General features: G+C 36.3%; 1 protein-coding gene across 1 annotated transcript; it reads left to right on the forward strand.

Annotated features, from left to right (window-relative positions):
* The first annotated feature begins 1,255 nt into the window (after positions 1 to 1,255).
* rnf157 (ring finger protein 157) lies at positions 1,256 to 16,780 on the forward strand. The gene is made up of 19 exons (XM_067368945.1): positions 1,256 to 1,343; positions 2,704 to 2,822; positions 3,992 to 4,080; positions 4,793 to 4,939; positions 5,090 to 5,207; positions 5,379 to 5,445; positions 5,536 to 5,579; positions 6,281 to 6,328; positions 6,504 to 6,575; positions 6,818 to 6,977; positions 7,300 to 7,412; positions 9,314 to 9,549; positions 9,750 to 9,858; positions 10,728 to 10,836; positions 10,931 to 11,112; positions 12,468 to 12,533; positions 12,625 to 12,673; positions 13,377 to 13,496; positions 16,121 to 16,780. The coding sequence occupies exons 1-19, from the start codon at positions 1,256 to 1,258 to the stop codon at positions 16,267 to 16,269; spliced, it is 2,085 nt and encodes a 694-aa protein (XP_067225046.1). The 3' UTR covers positions 16,270 to 16,780.
* Positions 16,781 to 19,328: the final 2,548 nt, after the last annotated feature.

Consider the following 19,328-nt stretch of genomic DNA (forward strand, 5'->3'; position numbering starts at 1 on the left):
TTTTCAACAATATCTATATTTGCTGAGTTCAAAACACTGCTTCGGAGCTTTACGAGTCGATTCGGAGCGCCAGAGTCACGTGATTTCAGCAGTTTAGCTGTTTGATTGGAGATCCGAATCACGGATTCGATTCGTAAAGCTTAGAAGCAGTGTTTTGAAATCGGCCCATCAATGTTGAAAAGTCGTTATTTTTGTTTTTTTGGCACACAAAGAGTATTCTTATCGCTTTATATCGCGAACTCACATGAACTGTTTTAAATATGTGTTTAGTACCTTTATTGATCTTGACAGTTACAATGGCATTGCTCTCAATTTAATCAAAATATCTTAATTTGTGTTCTGAAGATGAACGAAGGTCTTACAGGTGTAGAACGACATGAGGGTGAGTAATAAATTACATTATTTTCATTTTTGGGTGATCAAACCCTTTAATACTCCATTGAGCTACATTCAAATCTGAGGACGTTTTTTGTTTTACTTGAGACATTTGTATAATTAAACATTCTTTTAAATGTAATGCAATTATAAGGATGTGTACATGATATATAAATGCAATTCCGTCAAAGCAATCTTTATAAACGGTGCTTAAAATCTTTATGTATTGCCCGCAAACTATGGTTATCCCATTAGCGCTGCTTTAGATTGACAGAAAATTTGGCGGAAGTGATATAATGATAAATTATTAGTATTAATATGTAATTTTAATATATAATAAAATGTTGTCAATTATAGGATATACTGTGAAAAAACATTTTTATTTGTTACTATGCATATAATCAACATCCGGTCCTCTAAGCCCCGCCCATTTAGACACTACAGTTCATGCCCACTGCCCTTCTACCATCTTATTCTGTTTCTACATCACTGATACGCATCTGCATCCCATCGCTCAAGCGCTCGGAGAACAGAGGATACTGGGATGATGATGATAATAAACATACCGAGAAACTGTGTCATATAGAGAGCATCTCATTACCGCTGTGCAACTTGGCCAAGGATGCCCACCACGGAGGCAGAGACAGCCTTATAATAGGGCAACAGTCTGCAGGACGCAAAAAGCAGCTTGTGTCTGCAGACAAAACAACGAGGGACTCTGTACAGAGCTTACAGGGCATTAAGAGCACCAACTAATCCTGTGCATAGCAAAAAAAAACGGGCTTTTGCGTGAAGAAGGAGATGTTCGGGACACAAAAGACGCAGCAGCAGCAGTAGGATTGCAATCATTCAGTATTGTTTTAATTTGGGGCTATTTGAAATGGGAGCTTTGACAAGCCGTCAGAATGCAGGAGTCGAGGAGGTCGATATACCATCCAGTTCTGTTTACAGATACCCACCCAAATCCGGTGAGAAAATAATACATTTTATATATTAAACAAATATTATATTGGGCTGTAATGTATTATATTATTATGTCGTATTATTATAATGAAATACTGTTCTTATTACCTTTATATTATCTATATATCTATATCTATATATAAATATATATATATATGAACTGTTAAGTCCAAGCTTGTTCAGATTTTAAGGGCCTACTCTTTCATAGGCTAATTATTGGGAAATGATTTTAAAAAATATATAATAAAAAAAAAAAAAAAAAAAATGACTTGTAGAATTTAGTTAAATATTTTTCTTACAGTTGAAATGCAAAAGTCCTCTTCATGTTAACTCCATGGGGCCAGGGCCACCACCCACTGTTTCCTGGTCAGCAAGTCTGTATCTGATTAGCACAGTAGGCCCATAGATGCTTGCCTTTATATTGATATGGGGCTCATCATTCCAAGTGGTGCTGTGTCTACTGAAATACACCACAATTAGAGCAAATCCTCGAACTCATCATTAAATCTGAAATAAGTAAAAGGAATTTATTGTGACTATGTGGTTTACATAGCTTCTGCTAACCTAATACATTAACTTACTATGTTTATTTTCAGATAAGATGATCCTGTGTGTTTAGAAAATGCAACACTCATCAAGCTAGTTTTACAATGGTTGTTTTACAAATCTTTCAATATTTGAGGAGACAGGCAGATGAGAAGATGAATGTGTGTTAACCACAAGTAACCAGATATGCTATACGTGCAGCTTGGGACTTGTGCCTGATTCTTGCTACCTTCTGCTCCAGTTTCAAGCTTGTTCATCTATCTACCCTTGTATCTTCCCATGGCGGTTGCCAATATCCTCTGTCTGCCCTTGAGCTTTTCTTTCTTTAATCTATTGGTTCTCCAGTCTACTATATCTGTCTTCATTTGTAAACCCTTTAGTTGTCTTGTGTCCAAGAATGGAGGTTTTTGCATCCATTTTCTACACCATATAGTAGTCTACATGTTGCTGAAAATTTAACATGTGCATCTGCTAACTAAAAGAGCTATTTCTACCTCATCTGAAAGTTAAAATGACTCAGTGTCAGTGTAATACAATGTAGTCAGGTTAAATGGGTCGAAATAATGAAACTGTATTTTTGACTTAAATAAAACCATTTCATTTGTTACCACATGATGTTACAATAAATAAAACATTTTTACAGTGTTGAGACAGTGGGTTCAGTATAGTCCAATCAAGCTGATGCACATTAAGTTGAAATAAATGAACTCTTTAGAAAACTCTACATTGGACCATATGTGTCATTGCGCGTGACTAAAGTACTTATACATTTTTCATTGTTCAATTTCTCTAACATGTGATCTGTTTGTTGTCATGCAGGGAATTATTTTGCTAGCCATTTTATTATGGGAGGAGAGAAGTTTGATTCAACTCATCCTGAAGGCTACCTCTTTGGAGAAAACACTGACCTCAACTTCCTAGGCAACAGACCAGTAGTGGTAAGATTACATTTCAATTCCTGGCAACATATAGATTAGATGCAGCCATTTTTGACTGATTATTCTAGGAGGTCATGAAACCACTGATTGTGTTATTCTGTATTCATTGATCTTACCTTGTGTGATCTCATTTCCAGAAATGATCAAAAAAGTATGCCTCATGACTCATTTTATTACATTACATATAAACCAAATATATTTTACAAATAATTATTAAAATTTTATATATATATATATATATATATATATATATATATATATATATATATATATATTATGATTTTTGTATTATTAACATCTTTTAATTTTTTTTTATTAGTTTATAATATCTTTATGTTTAATAGTACATATCATATTATATATAATATCAATAAGTTCAATATATATATATATAAATATTTATATTTAAATATCATTTATTTATTTATTTTAAAATAAGTCTTTATATATAAGTATTTATATTCTTGAGCTGTTATGAGGTCTGCTTAGAACTGTTACTTTAACTGGATATTCATGCTAGTTTCATGTAAATTACTATATGTTGGTGGAAGCTTCTATAATTCACAGGATTATATGTGTCTGAAGTGTAATTCTGGCTCAGTGACTCATGTAATTGTATAGCTGCCCTTACAGTTACTTCTTTTCTAGAGCCTTATCCTGATATATATGTGCTGTATTTTGTGCTTTATAAATGCATGCATGTATTTCTGTATGCGGTGGGTCTTTTATTTACACTATGCGCATTAGCTTCTGGGCCCGTCTGTAAGCAGACAGGCTAGTGATGCTGTGGATTTAAGCAACGGCTTACCGCAAGTAATACAGAGAGCCACATTCAGTCTGAACTCCCGGGAGGGGGGAAGGGGAGGCAACAGGCTCACCCAGTGTTGACCCACACACGTACACACGCGCGGTGCCTCTCTGGCACGTGGGCATGCCTGTGCATTACATTTTTCCAGAGGAAACACACACACACACACATGCATCGACGCAACAGCTAGTGTACATCACCTTCATTGTAATGTGGATTTGTTTCCAGATTAGTTTTGAGATCATATGTGTGTGTGAGATATGTGAGCTTATAAAACAGGGCAAATGCTTCTCAAACATTTATAATTAGTAACTTCACCCTGGACTCCAAAGTGTTTATTGTGCTGTGATTTTGATTTCAGTTCCCGTACAATGCTCCCCCTCCCCATGAGCCAGTCAAGACCCTCCGCAGTCTCATCAACATCCGTAAAGACACTCTGCGGCTTGTCCGGTGAGATTTTTATCTCTAATATCTTTACTACACCTGACAGAGATCTTAAGGAAATTATGTGATGTGTGCAGTTTTCTTTCCTTTATCGACGTATTGCAGGACATTCGGATTGTATTGTATATTGCTTGTATTGTATTGTATAGAGCATCTGATTTGATAAAAATCTGTGTAGTCATCAGTTTTACTAGTTGCGAAAAATTGTACATTTTAAATGCATATTTACATTTTCTAGGTGCATATTAGCATTTCAAAGTTACAAGATGTGGTCCAAAAGCCACAAAAAACATGAATTTAATTTGTATTCATTGATCTTACCTTGTGTGATCTCATTTCCAGAAATGATCAAAAAAGTATGCCTCATGACTCATTTTATTACATTACATATAAACCAAATATATTTTACAAATAATTATTAAAATTTTATATATATATATATATATATATATATATATATATATATATATATATATATATATATATATATATATATATATATATATATATATATATATGAATATATATGAATTTAATTTCAAGGGCCTTAAAAATACAGTGTTTAGATATTTGTTTTTATACTCATTTTATAGTTAGTTGTAAAAAAATGTTACACTAATTAAATATATTATGCATCTTTCTGTGTATTACTGTCGTGAAACATTTTTTGCTAAATTCTTAACTGGACATCTAGTAAAGTTTGTAATTTTGACTTCAGGTGTAGTGAGGACATGAAGCTTCCTGGACAGGAAGTTGGGAAAAGCCACAGCTGCTACAATATTGAGTTCACCTTTGATGCCGACACACAAGTTGCCATCACTATATACTACCAAGCCATTGAAGAGTTTCACAATGGCGTGCCAATGTAAGTTAAGCATTAGACACGCACTGAATATTCCTTTTTTATTGTTTATTATTAATAAAACACTTCAAGCTCAGCCTTTACCAGTTTATTGAAGAGCAGAAAGTTGGGAAATGACATCAAAGCTGGGGTTTTATTGTGTGTTGATGACAGATACTTGCCGCAGGACAGCTCTCTGCAGTCAGAGACGGTGCATTTCAAACGCGGCGTCTGCCAACAGTTCTGTCTGCCCTCTCATTACGTCAACTTATCAGAATGGGCAGATGAGGAGGTAACACATCTGCTAGCTATGTCCTTTTGTGTCTACGTGCATTTTTTGGATTAAAAAAGGTCAGATTGAATTAGTCCTAATCGTCTCATTAAGGAAATCATTGAGCAATTCATAATGCATGTCCTTAGAGCGCTTTGGTTTAACCTGGTATTGTCATTTATTGTTACACAGCTTTTGTTTGACATGGATAAAGACATCTACCCCATGGTTGTACAAGCAGTAGTGGATGAGGGAGATGGTGAGTTGTATGCATGTAATTGGATATATATGTAGAAATATATATAGAAAAATCTATATAAATATGTTGGATCATATTTTTGTTGTGCAGAACACTTGGGACACTCCCATGTTCTTCTTGCATCCTTTGAGAAGGTATGTTTTTTTGTGTAAAAAAATTATATATTTATTATATATATATATTATATATATTATTACATAAATATTTTATACATTACCGTTCACAAGTTTGGGGTCATTAAAAATATACTTTTAATGTTTTTGAAAAAAGATCACTAAGGCTATACTGTGAAATATTATTACAATTTAAAATGACTGTATTATATTTGAACACTGTAATTTATTCCTGTGAATTGTTTAACAGCCACTGCTCCAGTCTTCGGCATCACATAATTCTTCAGAAATCATTCTAATTTTGTGCTTTTTTTATCATCAGTTGAGCTGCTTAATATTTTTGTAGAAACCGTGATACATTTTTTCAGCATTCTTTGATGAATAAAAAAGTTCAAAAGAATTGATTTGAATTTTTTTTTACTGTCTTTACTGTCACTTTTAATCAATTTAATGCGTCCATGCTGAATAAAAGTATTAATTTCTTTTAAAAAAAGAAATATCCATTCATACTGTGTTCTGCTTATGCAAATAAGGACCAGACTAAACATGGTTAAAGCATGCAGTTGTACTATTTCTACCTGATCTAACCCATAAAATTATCATTCAGGTTGATTCAGTAATATTAAATAATGTTTTTGGCTTAATTAGTTTAGTTTATCTGACAAAATAAAAGTTACTGTGACGACTAGTGATTATAATATATTGCTGTCTTTTTCTCCTAGCATATGGATGGAAGTTACTGTGTAAAACCTCTGAAACAGAAACAAGTGGTAAGTGCCTGCTTACTATTTATGTAAAAATCTTAGCCATCTTATAGCTTACAAGAAGAACCATGAAACAGAAGGTCAGCTCATTAAATGGCTTTTGTAATGTCAAAAATGTATTTGCCGTTCTAAATGGCAAATCTTCAATAAATCTCTTAAGCTTCTCATGATTTTATCTTAGGTGGATGGTGTCAGTTACCTGCTGCAAGAGATCTACGGCATAGAGAACAAATACAACAGTCAAGAATCAAAGGTACACCATCATCCACTTCAAAAAAAGAAAAAGATTCAAAGACAGTGGAATGAATTATATTACAAAAAAAATGATTAATATAGGAACTTTATTGATACTTTCCAGTAGATATTTTTCCCTGTGATGTAGGTGTTACCACACATGGAAATCTCCACATTGATTTAAACAGACAACATCTGTCACTTTTAAGCTTTCATTCATTAATTGGAATCAAAATGCTAAAATATAACACACATTTACAGGTGGCTGAAGATGAGATTAGCGACAACAGTGCTGAATGCGTGGTGTGTTTGTCAGACGTGCGGGACACACTTATCCTACCCTGCAGACACCTGTGCCTGTGCAACGCCTGCGCAGACACACTGCGTTACCAGGCCAACTGTTGCCCCATCTGTCGACTGCGTAAGCACCAACCCCTGTACCAGATTCATTCAACAGGACTCTCCGATTGAGATTATTATTATAATAATGAAAATACAATATTACTTAGATGATATTTGCATTTATAGAGTCTCATATATGAATGTTGTGGTGGATATTTCACTGAATAGAATACTGGACTTAAGGTCCATTCACACTAAGAATGATAACTATATTAGCGTCCACACCAACACATCATAACGTTCTTTTTATTATAAGCATGCACTGCAGTTTTGTCGTCTACCGCTTTAAATTTATTCAAGTTGTTTCTCTGTCTTTGTATTTTTTCTGATATAAATTTTAGCATTTCGTGCCCTCCTTCAAATACGAGCGATGAGGAAAAAACTGAGCCCGCTCACACCTACTGGATTCAACCCTGTCATCACCTTGCAGACGTCAGATTCAGAGGAGCACTCGGTAACACTACATTTGGTTCATGGTGTTCTTTATAGATAGCTGTATTCATAGCAAGTATATTTATAGCTAAATAAATGCAGCCGGCATTTGAATCCGCTTTATTGAGACTCATTGATTATGTCAAATACAGAAAATATCTGATCAAGGGTCCAAAATAAATATATTCCTAGAGCTAAATGTGAGTGCAGTTGGCTGTGGCGAGTACATAAAACTTTGTTAGGAGTATTAACTTCAGTGGTTTAAGTAGTCAGACTTTCTCTCATGTAAGTTAGGTGCACAAACTGCATATTTTAAAGTGCCCCTATTATGCTCTATAAAAGGTTCTTAAAGGCACAATATGTAATTTTTCACCACTAGAGGTCGCTTATTATATTAAAGGCGTAGCTTGATGACACCTTGATTTTGCGGAATCATGGGAGGTGTTGTCTTCACGTCTACAAAAGAATCCGACGGGGATCATATTCATGGATGAGCTAATGTAGAAAAAAAGATCTATTAACATTACTGTAGTATGAAGCAGGGTGTGGCCGAAAGCTGTTGGAGGGGAACGAGGCAGCTGGAGCAATTGCTAATGAGAGACAAGCGTGACACGCGGCTCGACTCAAGCGGTGGAGCTTTTTATTTATGCCGCAGATGAGTACTTCCGCTTCTTCCGGTCGTGCGTATGTGGTGTGACGCACTGCTGTTTTATCATATTAGACACTTTTATGAGTTGAAAGTTGTCATAATGTTACTCTGTGCGTTCGCTCAGCAGCTACTATGAGACACTTGTTGCACACTGCAGTTAGCTAGATTGATATTAGTCATGGTAAAACATGGTACTTGTGGTAAATCAAGAAAAAGAGATTTAAACAATAAGACTTACTGTGTTGAGCTATATAACAATGATTCGTTTTCTGTCGATGAATGTATCCAAACAGTTGCTCACCTGTCTAATAAAACACATAATATATTAAAGCGTCTTTGGTGGTTCCATGGTTTCTACAAAATAAAATCGTAAATCGAGGGTAACGCGGGTATGATGTCATTGATAGGTGACGAACAGATACAATCCATGTCCTGGTTAAAATTGCCCATTTCTCTGGATTTAAACATTCTTGGAATCATTTGGGATAATGTAAGTACACAAGTAAACAAAATATATAACGTTGTTTTAGTGGTTTTTGGATAAAAACCAAAAATCTTACATATTGTGCCTTTAATTTTGTTTGAGATGTCTCCCAATAGGTTTACATGCATCCAAGGTCAAAAAACACTTTCATTTTTTCATAATATACATTGCACATAACCTAATTTCTCAAAGAGTCTGAGTGTCTCTCTAAATCCCTCCTTTCATCAAGCCTACTCTGCTCTGATTGTTCAGACGGCCCAGTCTGTTGTGAGTGGTCTACCGCTTACAGCATGTGTCGGAAAAGAAACGCATATTACCATTTCTAAATTTCAGCTCCGGAGGCTTCTGTATAAAGTCCAGTGTGAGTCCTCATCTAATTGAAGTGCATGCAAACTAAGTGGATTTGCAGCACTGAAAACAGCATCTTCTTGACATGTTGACAACACGAAACTCTTCCAGGCCTCAGCTACAACTACAGTGTTTGAGGGCAGGTCAAAGTAGACGTCGTTCGCGGGCAGCCAATGAAGACCATAGGCTGGCATTATGCAAATTTGTTGATTCTTTCTTTTAGGAGACAATAATTTTATTTTTTGTGCACTGTGATCTTTGCAGACATTTTACATTCACAAACAGCGATATTAGACACTGCATGAAAGGTAATATTTGAAAAAGCATAGTAGGCGCACTTTAATGAAAAAACTAAAAGCCATCTGTATACACCATATATTCGTACTAAAGGTGAAAATGTTGTTATCCAAACTGTACTGCTGTTCATGGCCATTTACTACAGGCATCAGAGCACATCCCACCAGGCTATGAAGCTGTGTCCCTGTTGGAGGCCTTGAATGGGCCCCTGAACCCGTCACCATCTGCTCCACCACTTCAGGGCCTCACCAGGGGCCATGTTTCTGGATCTGCGCCCACATATGGCAGTGATAGCCATCACACGCCCGTGCGCTCCCTCTCTCCGCTAGAACACTCTGTCAACTCCAGCCAGAATGGGAAACACAAGAAGAGTGGCTCTAAGTGAGTGAGCACTAACTGAAGGATTGAATGGTGTAGTTTATCAGTATTACTGTAAAATCTTTTTAATTAATGTCTATAAAACATTTGCTGGGTGTTATTAAAACAGCCAATTTACAGCTTTTCTTGAAGGCTGATTATGGGCTGAAGAACCAGGTAGATAAGTGAGTCCTTGCTAATCATGTATTCTGTGAACTCTCTAGATCTCTCTCCCAGAATTCTTCAGTGCTGCCTGAGGAGGAGGATGAGAAGTCATGCAGTGAGTCTGAGGTGCAAACTTGCAGGAGAAAATTGCATGTAGAACAACAAGAGGTATCTCAAGCATCTCAAACATTTATACATTTATTTCATATATGTTATTTTATGTATTTTCTGTTTTATTGTTATATTTTTTATGTTTATGAAAGAAGCCTCACCAAGGCTGGATTCAAAAATACCGTAAAATTTGAAATATTATTACAATTTCAAAAAACTGTTTACTTTTTTAATATATTTTAAAATGTAATTTATTCCTGTGATGGCCAAGCTGAATTTTCAGCATCATTACACTAGTTTTCAGTGTCACATGAACATTCAGAAATCAAACTAATATGCAGATTTTGTGATCAAGAAATGTTTCTTATTATTATCAATGTCAAAACAGTTTTTCATTCAACAGTTTAACTATGTTCTCTGTGATTAAATTGTTGAAGGGATATATATATATATATATATATTATATACAGTCTAACCAAAATTTATTCAGACACCTTGAACATTTCATTCATTATTACAGTTTATTCACTATAGTTGGTATAAATGGTAATAAAATATGACAAGATCTCAGAGTTAAACTGTGTCAGAAAAAATAATCTTAATTATGTCAGATAACATTTAAGCAAAACATGGTCAGGGTCAAAGTGTCTGAATAATTTTTGGTCCCAAATTTTTAAGAGGTTTATGGTATTCCACTGTATGAAGAATTTTTGGGTATAATATGTCCCAGTTTACTTTATTTTGCTATCCTCATTACATAAATGAACTATAGTGTCCTGGACCCACTAGTAAAAAAATAAAAAAATTATATCTAATGTCTGAATAATTTTTGGTTTGACTATATATTGTTATGAAAGATTATAGAATACTTGCAGTATTATAGTATTTATTTATCACATTATCATTGCGTTTGTATTGTCCTGCAGTCTGGTGTGACTCCTGAAAGTGACAACCTCACTCTGTCATCCTCGGGGGCCATAGATCAGTCGTCCTGCAACAGCACCCCTCTCTCCTCCACGATCACCTCCCCAGAGGGTACAGCTTTTCAGTGAACTAAATCTAACTAGCTGAAACACATCAGAGCTCACTCATTTACATTTGTTTGTCTTCCTCTTCCTGCCCTCTTCAGACCCAGTAAGCAGCAGCCTGGCCCAGTCTGTGATGTCAATGGCGTCCTCTCATAGCCAGCACTCTCAGATTAGCACCGACACACTCTCTTCAATGTCCGGCTCCTACATGGCTGGGGCAGAGGGAGAGGACGCCGCTGAGACCCCAGCAGAGAGCCGAGCCCCTTCCCAACATGAGGGTGAGGTAAGTCAGTTAGAAGGCATGGAAGTAGGACAATTCATCCCTTTTGTTTGTTAGCTATTTTTAGATGCTTTAGTTGATGAGTTTGCACACATGATCATCAAGTAGTAGTGGTAGTGGTGTAGCCTAGTGGTTAATATCCAGGTTTCCAGGCTAATGTAAAATCTAAATATATCTGATTATTTTTAAAATTGGGATATCCAGGTCTGGAAAAATCATGGAAATTAAAGGGTTAGTTCACCCAAAAATGAAAATTCTGTCATTTATTACACACCCTCATGTCGTTCCACACTCGTAAGACCTTTGTTCATCTTTGGAACACAAATTAAGATATTTTTTATGAAATCCTAAAGACAACAGTCGACGTGACTGCATTGGTTCAACCTTAATTTTATGAAGTGACAAGAATGCCTTTTGTGCGCAAAAAAAAAGTACTTTATTCAACAATTTATTTTCCTCTGTGTCATTCTCATACGTTGTTTATGTTCAGCGCTTTCAGGATTTTTGTTTTGTTTTTGCTCACAAAAAGTATCCTCGTCGCTTCATAAATTTAAGGTTGAACCATTGCAGTCGCATCGACTGTTTTAACGATATCTTTAGTACTTTTCTGGACCTTGAAAGTTTTGATTATATTGCTGTCTATGGAGGGTTCAGAGAGCTCCCGGATTTCATCAAAAATATCTTAATTTTGACATGAGGGTGAGTAATTAATGACAGAATTTTCATTTTTGGGTGAACTAACCCTTAAATAAAAAAAATAAAAATAAAAAAAAACTAGAAAAGAGTGCAACACTAACTGTACAAACATAAATGTAACTATATTTCTTTAAAATGAATGACATTCGAAAAATTCAAAAAAAAAATAAAGTAGTTAAATGTATGTTTGTAGAGTAAGTTTGTTTGTATGTTTGTGTAAGGTCTGTTATGTATGTTTGTTCTACTCTAGAGTAGAATTTTTATTTTTTATTTTTATTGTTTAACCTCATCTATAGTTTGTTGAGCACCTGCATTTCAATTTTGGTTTAAAATTTAAAATATAAAGGCATTAAAATTTCTATTTATTATTTAATGATTCTTTTTTTAAATCACTTTTATGTAAAATACTATTATAAATAAACTTGCCTCGCCTATTTCATTGGCTAGAAAGTAACTGTTCTTTGTGAATGCAATCTCTATTTTTTAAAAATTACAAACAAAAGTCATTGCAAAGTCATGGAAATTCATTGGTCAAAAATGATCAGAACACTATAACCAAAACTTCAATTACCATTGAGCAAACATTTAGAAATGTATGCCAAGAGATGTTTGTGCAAACCAAACATCATGGTTACAGGGACCATATTTACGTGTGTCCGCAGGAAATCCCCAACGAGGCAAAAGGGCATAACTTTGTAGCTGCCATTCTTGAAGAGCAGGATTCAGAGGTGAAACATTCAAACAGCCAAACATCTTAAACCCAGCTACTTGTTTTTTTTTATTTATTTATTATTTATTCAACCATATTTTCTTCTTCAGGGAAATGATGTGACTGAGGAAGATTGTGCATCTCCCACCAAAGAACATGGTAATTGTAACCTCAGCTATTGGCTGTACTTATCACGACACTGTACATTAGATTAAGGAGAAAACACACTGCAGTGTAGGTGGTACTTCATCCACAAGACAAGAGCTTCCAAATCTGCCCACACACCTACTTGATGAATAACTTATGTTTGCAGGTGGGCCAAAGGTTGCTCACTACAAATATAAATATCATATGACTCATTTAAGGCGAATGTAGATCGATTTTCGTGTTTTGTTTAATCAGCCCACATACAAGCATCTGAATTCTAAAGACATATCCAGCTTTCTACCTATTATTTTATTATTTATTTTAGTTTTTATGACAAGTGTGCATCTGTACTAATGCTAAAAGTTCTTTCGAGCAACTAATTGTTGATTAAAAAAAAGGGATTCTTTCTTTTTATTGTAACTAATTCCCTTTTTGCATTTACATTTTTCATCTGTTCTATATTTAATGTGTTGAATGCTTACTAATGTGAGGAAATGAGTGTCAAAGCGTTCGTCAGTTGTGTTCTCGTGCACGCGCCGATCGCATCCGCTCTGCTTTCTCATGAGTATGTGTGCATCCATCAACCACAGCCATCACTAAATGGTTGCCGAGTAGCATCTTGCACCCCATTGCTCTGACCCTTCACTGCTGTTCTCCACTCGGCTGCTCTGCCCTGCCTCGGCTGCTCTTGTTTGACCTCTGACCTCGCTTGCAGGTGGGCGCAGGAGGAGCGAGGTGCCTTGTCCAGAGTTTGACAATAACAATCAGGGGCAGTCTGACACCCACTGTATGACAGGCCTGGACAATGAGCAGCCTCCTGATGGCCGATTCGCTGGTGAGTGGCAACCTCTCGAACATGGACTTTCTGATTGGAAGGCATTGGGTGAGGCGGTTTCAAGGAGTCCCTTTTAAAACAGCAACTGGCTCTAAAAACACTATTGGCTTTCTCTGCTCATGCACGCCCTTACTTTGACCCTGCTGTAATTTTGTGTAGCATTAATTGGTACAGTGGCCATGCCCTTTATCCCCCCCTCTTTTGTGTGTGTTCATGTGTATGTGTGAGTTTATATCATGTATGACTTGTTTCTATCTCTCTGGGTCATACTAATAGCTAAGTTCATGTTCAGTGTCTGCCAGCTCAAAGTAGCTTTGCGTCTCCCTTCATTTTTATGTTCATCACTTCATTTTTCTGCTCATCCTCCTTCTTTTGCCAGCATATACTATTAATTCCCAAATATTGGTTATTGTCATCCAGAGAAAGCATTCTCTCTGGAAGGACACCAATGAAGCTTTTCACATTAGACGTGTGATAGTAAAATGTGATTCTTACACACTGTTAATCATCAGCATTGTCATCATCATCATATTTTTATTAGTCATTGTGATTACTTCACAGTCCAAAATACAAAGTTGACCCAAAACGTATTAGGACTAGGGATGGGTACCGAAACCCGCTATTATATTAAATTATGAAAAGACCGGTGTATCGATAAGCTCTGACGTTAACGGTTCTGCTATCGGTACTACAGAAATTATGAAGAAAATACACGTGCACTTATTATTGCTATATAGACATTATCTTGCGAATTCTATCTAGCCAAAGTCGCCAGTGTCTGTATGCAACAGTATTAGGACATTTGTGTATGATGCATTTTTTGCTTTCGCAATCCAGAAGAGAGATCGCGCTCACGCGCTCAGGAGCTACAGCGCGCGCAGCCGCTCACATGAAAGCCCTGTTTAATGGTACGATGGAGGAGAGAACTAAACAACTAAACGTCTGCTTATACTTTAGGCCTGTGATATTATGCTTATTTTATTTTTGATTTCGATTTTGGCTTCCAAGGATCAGAAAGAAGATATCTGAGGTAAAACTATTAAAAACTAGCCGCGTTTCGTCTAGCATACCTTCTATTCACAGCTGTGCGCGTTCATCACTCCCTAAACCCAAACTTAAAGGGTTAGTTCACCCAAAAATGAAAATTCTGTCATTTATTACTTACCCTCATGTCGTTTCACACCCGTAAGACCTTCGTTCATCTTCAGAATACAAATTAAGATATTTTAACGTTAGTTGAAATCCGATGGCTCCGTGAGGCCTCCATAGGGAGCAATTTCACTTCCTCTCTCAAGATCCATAAAGGTACTAAAAACATATTTAAATCAGTTCATGTGAGTACAGTGGCTCAATATTAATTTTATAAAGCGACGAGAATACTTTTGGTGCGGCAAAAAACGACTTATTTAGTGATGGCCGATTTCAAAACAATGCTTCAGAAAGCATCGGAGCATTGTGAATCTGTGTGTCGAATCTGCAGTTCGGAGCGCCATAGTCACGTGATTTCAGCAGTTTGGCGGTTTGACCCGCGATCCGATTCATGATTCGATACACTGATTCATTTATGCTCCGAATCGGTCATCACTAAATAAGGCCCCTGGGGCTCCCCGCAAGCCAGTTTGGAAACGAATTTCAACTTTTGTGAAATGTCTTCTTGATTGAAAAGTATGTCATGTGTTTTGATATTTGATGTAATGCAATGAAATTGATCCATTTTTAAGTGCTACTTAAGTGTCCATATACTCCCTGTAAGTCCTGCTTATTGGGAGAAAATGAAAATCACTTACATGAAAAAGCACTTGAAGATTGAACCTCCTGTTGATTAAAAATAAAAGTTTCCAGTGAAAGTGCAATTTTCAAAAAGACCCTGGCTACCATCATCTTCTCTCATTATCTCTAAGCATCGAGCTTCTCCTCTCTCTCAATCCGACTCTCATTTTCTGTGGATGGCTGGTTGATTCTCTTGATGTGCTGTAAATGTGCTGTGTTCTCTCTCTTTTCTGTCTCTGTTTTTCCTTCCATCATCTCCCATCTCTCTTTCTCTCTATCTTCCTGGATGTCTGTGGAATGGACAGATGAGGACTCGTGTCCTGTTCACATTGAGGAATAGGTACGGAGCAAGTTAAAAGGCAATGCACAGAGGTCATGGATTCACAAAGAAGTTTCTGCCTTTTTGCCATTCACTATTATCATCATCAGTGAGATTCTTTATGGATTTGCCTTTTGACCTCTTTGGGTTAAAAGAGCCTTTTCATCATTTACTCAGGATGCATGTGGTGAATATTCAATGCAGGACATTTCAGTTCACAGAAATCTTGGAGAACAATGGATAAAAGTGTCTTGGTTTGCATGATGGACATTTTGACCAACCGACTTGTGAAAATAGCAAAAACAGTCTGTTCGTGAAGAAACTAATTTTAACATTGATCTCCAAGAGATGCTCCAATTTTGGAGGAGAAGGTCTAGTAAGGTGTTCTTTTAGTTCTTTCTAAAGCATTTTTCCACAATCCCATTATTATTTTAACCTTCACATCTACCTTCATGCCCTCTTTATTTTTCTTCTTTATTTCAACCTGCTATCATCTGTATCTTCTCACTTGGATTCTCTCTGTCATCTCTGTTAGGTCTGTTATACCTTGACGTCTATCGTCATGGGCGGGATCCTTTGACTCACAATGCGTCCACCAGCAACATCAACCTGGACGATCAAGGGGTCACCAATGAGGCAGCAAACTCCAAGAACAAATCTCATCGTGGACCCCTGGCTGTGTGAAATCCTCAATCCACCCAGGCACAGACCTACTCCAATTCTGAGAGGGATATTTGCCTCTTTCTTCATCCCACCTCTGCCTAAACTCATGCCCACACCAATTACTCATGGATCAAATCCTAAATGCAAACCAGGGAGGATTGACTGTGTGGTTTCCTTTCTCCGTTGTGATAGATGTCATGTTTTTAGCGCTCTTTTGGTGTTGATACTTGTGTAAAGCACCACGTTTACACCAACGCTCCACCCCCTCATGTGTACAAATAAAGAGATGGATCAAGCAAGCTCTCCTGATGAAAGACTGGAAAATGAGGACATGATAAAGACTCCAACCTTTGCTCCAAGCAATGTTTTTCTCGTAGAAATTTCATGTCAAGGCTGTGCGACTGTACTTTTTAAAACATGTTGTGACACATTATAATTTCAGCAAGCACTTTTAACCCTCATGAATTCATAATCAAATCCTGCTGATTTGAATCAATATCCCTTGGGATTTTCCTCCTTAATGTCACTGAACATTTGTATGAATATTTCAACTTGTACTCCTGGAGATCTGCTCACAATACCCAAGATAGATGTTTCAAAAGAAAATGATGGAAAACAGAGAGATGAATTTTTAGAATTTACATCAAAGGTCAATTGTAAACTCAATCAATCCTTCACAAGATTTACTTCAGAGCAATAACACATATTTGCTCATGTTTCTGCCCTTGTCAGTTTGCTGCAGCTCACTTTGAGCTCTACGTACAGCCCTGCATGTTACAAAGACACAAAGCTACTGAGCTGCCTAACCTGCGTTACACATGGGAAAGCTTGCCTGTGACTTCCTCAGATTGCTACTGTTGATGGTATGTTAAATGTCACAAAGCTGCTTTTAAGCTTTTTGTGTGTTGTTTAACAAAATGTGTTAGTTTCATGTCTAAGGTACAATCTAGCATATGCCTATATGCTACATTTAGTCAATTTGTACCCAAGACTTGAAGCAAAGCTGAAGTAGCTTTTCAGACGTGTGTCGTTGGATTACTATTGCAGGTACTTTGGTATATAAGTTCCTTAAGAGTAATTTTTATGTATTCCTTTTGAAAAGTGTTGCACTTTCCTATAGAGATCCTTGAAAGTGTTTACTTAGCAGTCATTATACAGTGAGAATGAAGGAAAGACTTTGAAAAGCGTGCCACTAACATGGAAAACAATCAACAACTTTCAGTTTTTTGATAGTTCTGCCAAACCGAATTGTTCAAACTTGCTCTTTGTTGCACCAGTGCTACGTTAGTGGTTGTTTTACTTAACGGAAATCTTTGGGTTCTCTTTTCAATTCTTAAAAGGGATAGTTATGGAAGCTTATTTCCGCCACGGAATAAAAAAAAGATAATTGTGACTTTTTTCCCCCTCACAATTGCGAGTTTATTTTCGCAATTCTGATTTTTTTTTCTCAGAGTTGCATGATATAAAGTTGCAGTCGCAAGTTATAAAGTCAGAATTGTAATATAAAAGACTTTTTTTCTCAGAATTGCGAGTTTATAACTCACGATTTTGACTTGCGAGATATAAAATCATAATTGCATGATATTAACTTGCAATTCTGACTTTTTTTTATAACTTGCAATTTTGAGTTTATATCTCGCAATTTTGACTTTAAAACTAAAGTCAGAATTTTGAGATAAAAAGTCGCAATTAACTTTTTTATTTGTTATTCAGAGGCGGAAACAAGCTTCCATAGATAGTTTACCTAAAAATGAAAATTCTGAAAGTTAATTTTCTCAAAACAACGTTGGACCCTATTGACTTTCATTTTATGGACAATAATGATCTTCCTTTATGTTCCACAGAAGAAAAAAAAGTCACACGTTTGGTATGACATGAGGGTGAGTAAATGAAAAGAATTTTATATTTTTGGGTGAACTATCCCTTTACGATCATTCTCACAATTCCTTAATCTATAATCCAGTTTTCTTGATTCATTAGCACTTGTCTATCTGGACTATCTGAAACGAAAAAAAGGATTCACAGTACAATCAAATAGTGTTTCTATCTCTCTCAAAAAGTCTAATGTACTTTGAGAACCAACAATCCTTTTCCTTTGTGTGGAAAATGTTTATTTTTTATTTATTTTTTTTATGTTAGCCTAGTTTGTTATCGTTGTAAGAGTCTGTTCAATGTGTTGTTTACTGTAGTATATGAACTGTATGAAATTTCTCCAAATGGGATTGTATACATTACACATGCACTAGTAGATTTTCCCTTGACAGCAGATATGCGGTGCATGTGGTAAGCGCATGGTAGTTGCAGTCAGAAAATAGAATTCCTCCACCTTTACATTTGCACTATATGTCTAGCCCTTCCACTCTGAGCTTACATGTTGTGTAAGCAACAGGTACTGAGTCACAAGACAAGCAATACAGCCGCATAATAGCACGTTGTCTGGAGGCAATACAGATAAACATAGCCACGCATTGAATGTTTTACAGCAGAATGTCACATTTACCTACAGAGAGAAACCACTGTCGTGTGACCTGCACAGAGCATGGATGAATTCAAGGAGTTTTCTCCAGTTTTGCTATCTGTATTGCTTTTGTGATTCTGTTCTGTCCTCTTTCTGCACCTGGAGGAGTGAGTGTAACTAAACCTACATGAGGAATGGGTTGCATCAATTCACTTTTGTAGAATGAAGATTACAAAATGTCGAAAAAACACAATAAACTGTTTCTTAAACAAGATTTGTTTGGAGCATTGTAAAAGAAAATTCAAAAATTTTTAACAGTTTCTGTTCAAATTAATGGTAATTATGGTTACCTACAGAGCATGACATGCCATGTTATACTAATTTGTTACAACAAGGGAACAATTTATTACAACGTGGCCATTATTTAGTAAAACTAGGGTGACCATATGTGCCATTTTGCCAGGACGCGTCCTGTCCAGGATTTCTAAATTGCCTAAAATGGCTTGAGCCCTTGCCTCTTTAATTGTGAAAGTAGTCATATCGATGTGCCCCCGGAATGCGATTTAGGAACGCAATTTCTACATGGAGGTCTGTGCAAGCCACTGTTCTTATTGACAGTCTT

Source organism: Chanodichthys erythropterus, chromosome 19, assembly GCF_024489055.1.
Source record: "Chanodichthys erythropterus isolate Z2021 chromosome 19, ASM2448905v1, whole genome shotgun sequence".
In the NCBI taxonomy this organism is placed as follows: Eukaryota; Metazoa; Chordata; class Actinopteri; order Cypriniformes; family Xenocyprididae; genus Chanodichthys; species Chanodichthys erythropterus.

Coding starts and splice junctions, on each gene's coding strand:
- rnf157 (XM_067368945.1), top strand. CDS start 1,256: ATGGGAGCTTTGACAAGCCGTCAGAATGCAGGAGTCGAGGAGGTCGAT. Junction 2,823..3,991: donor TAGGCAACAGACCAGTAGTG/GTAAGATTACAT, acceptor TTTTGATTTCAG/TTCCCGTACAATGCTCCCCC. Junction 12,534..12,624: donor TTGAAGAGCAGGATTCAGAG/GTGAAACATTCA, acceptor TTTCTTCTTCAG/GGAAATGATGTGACTGAGGA.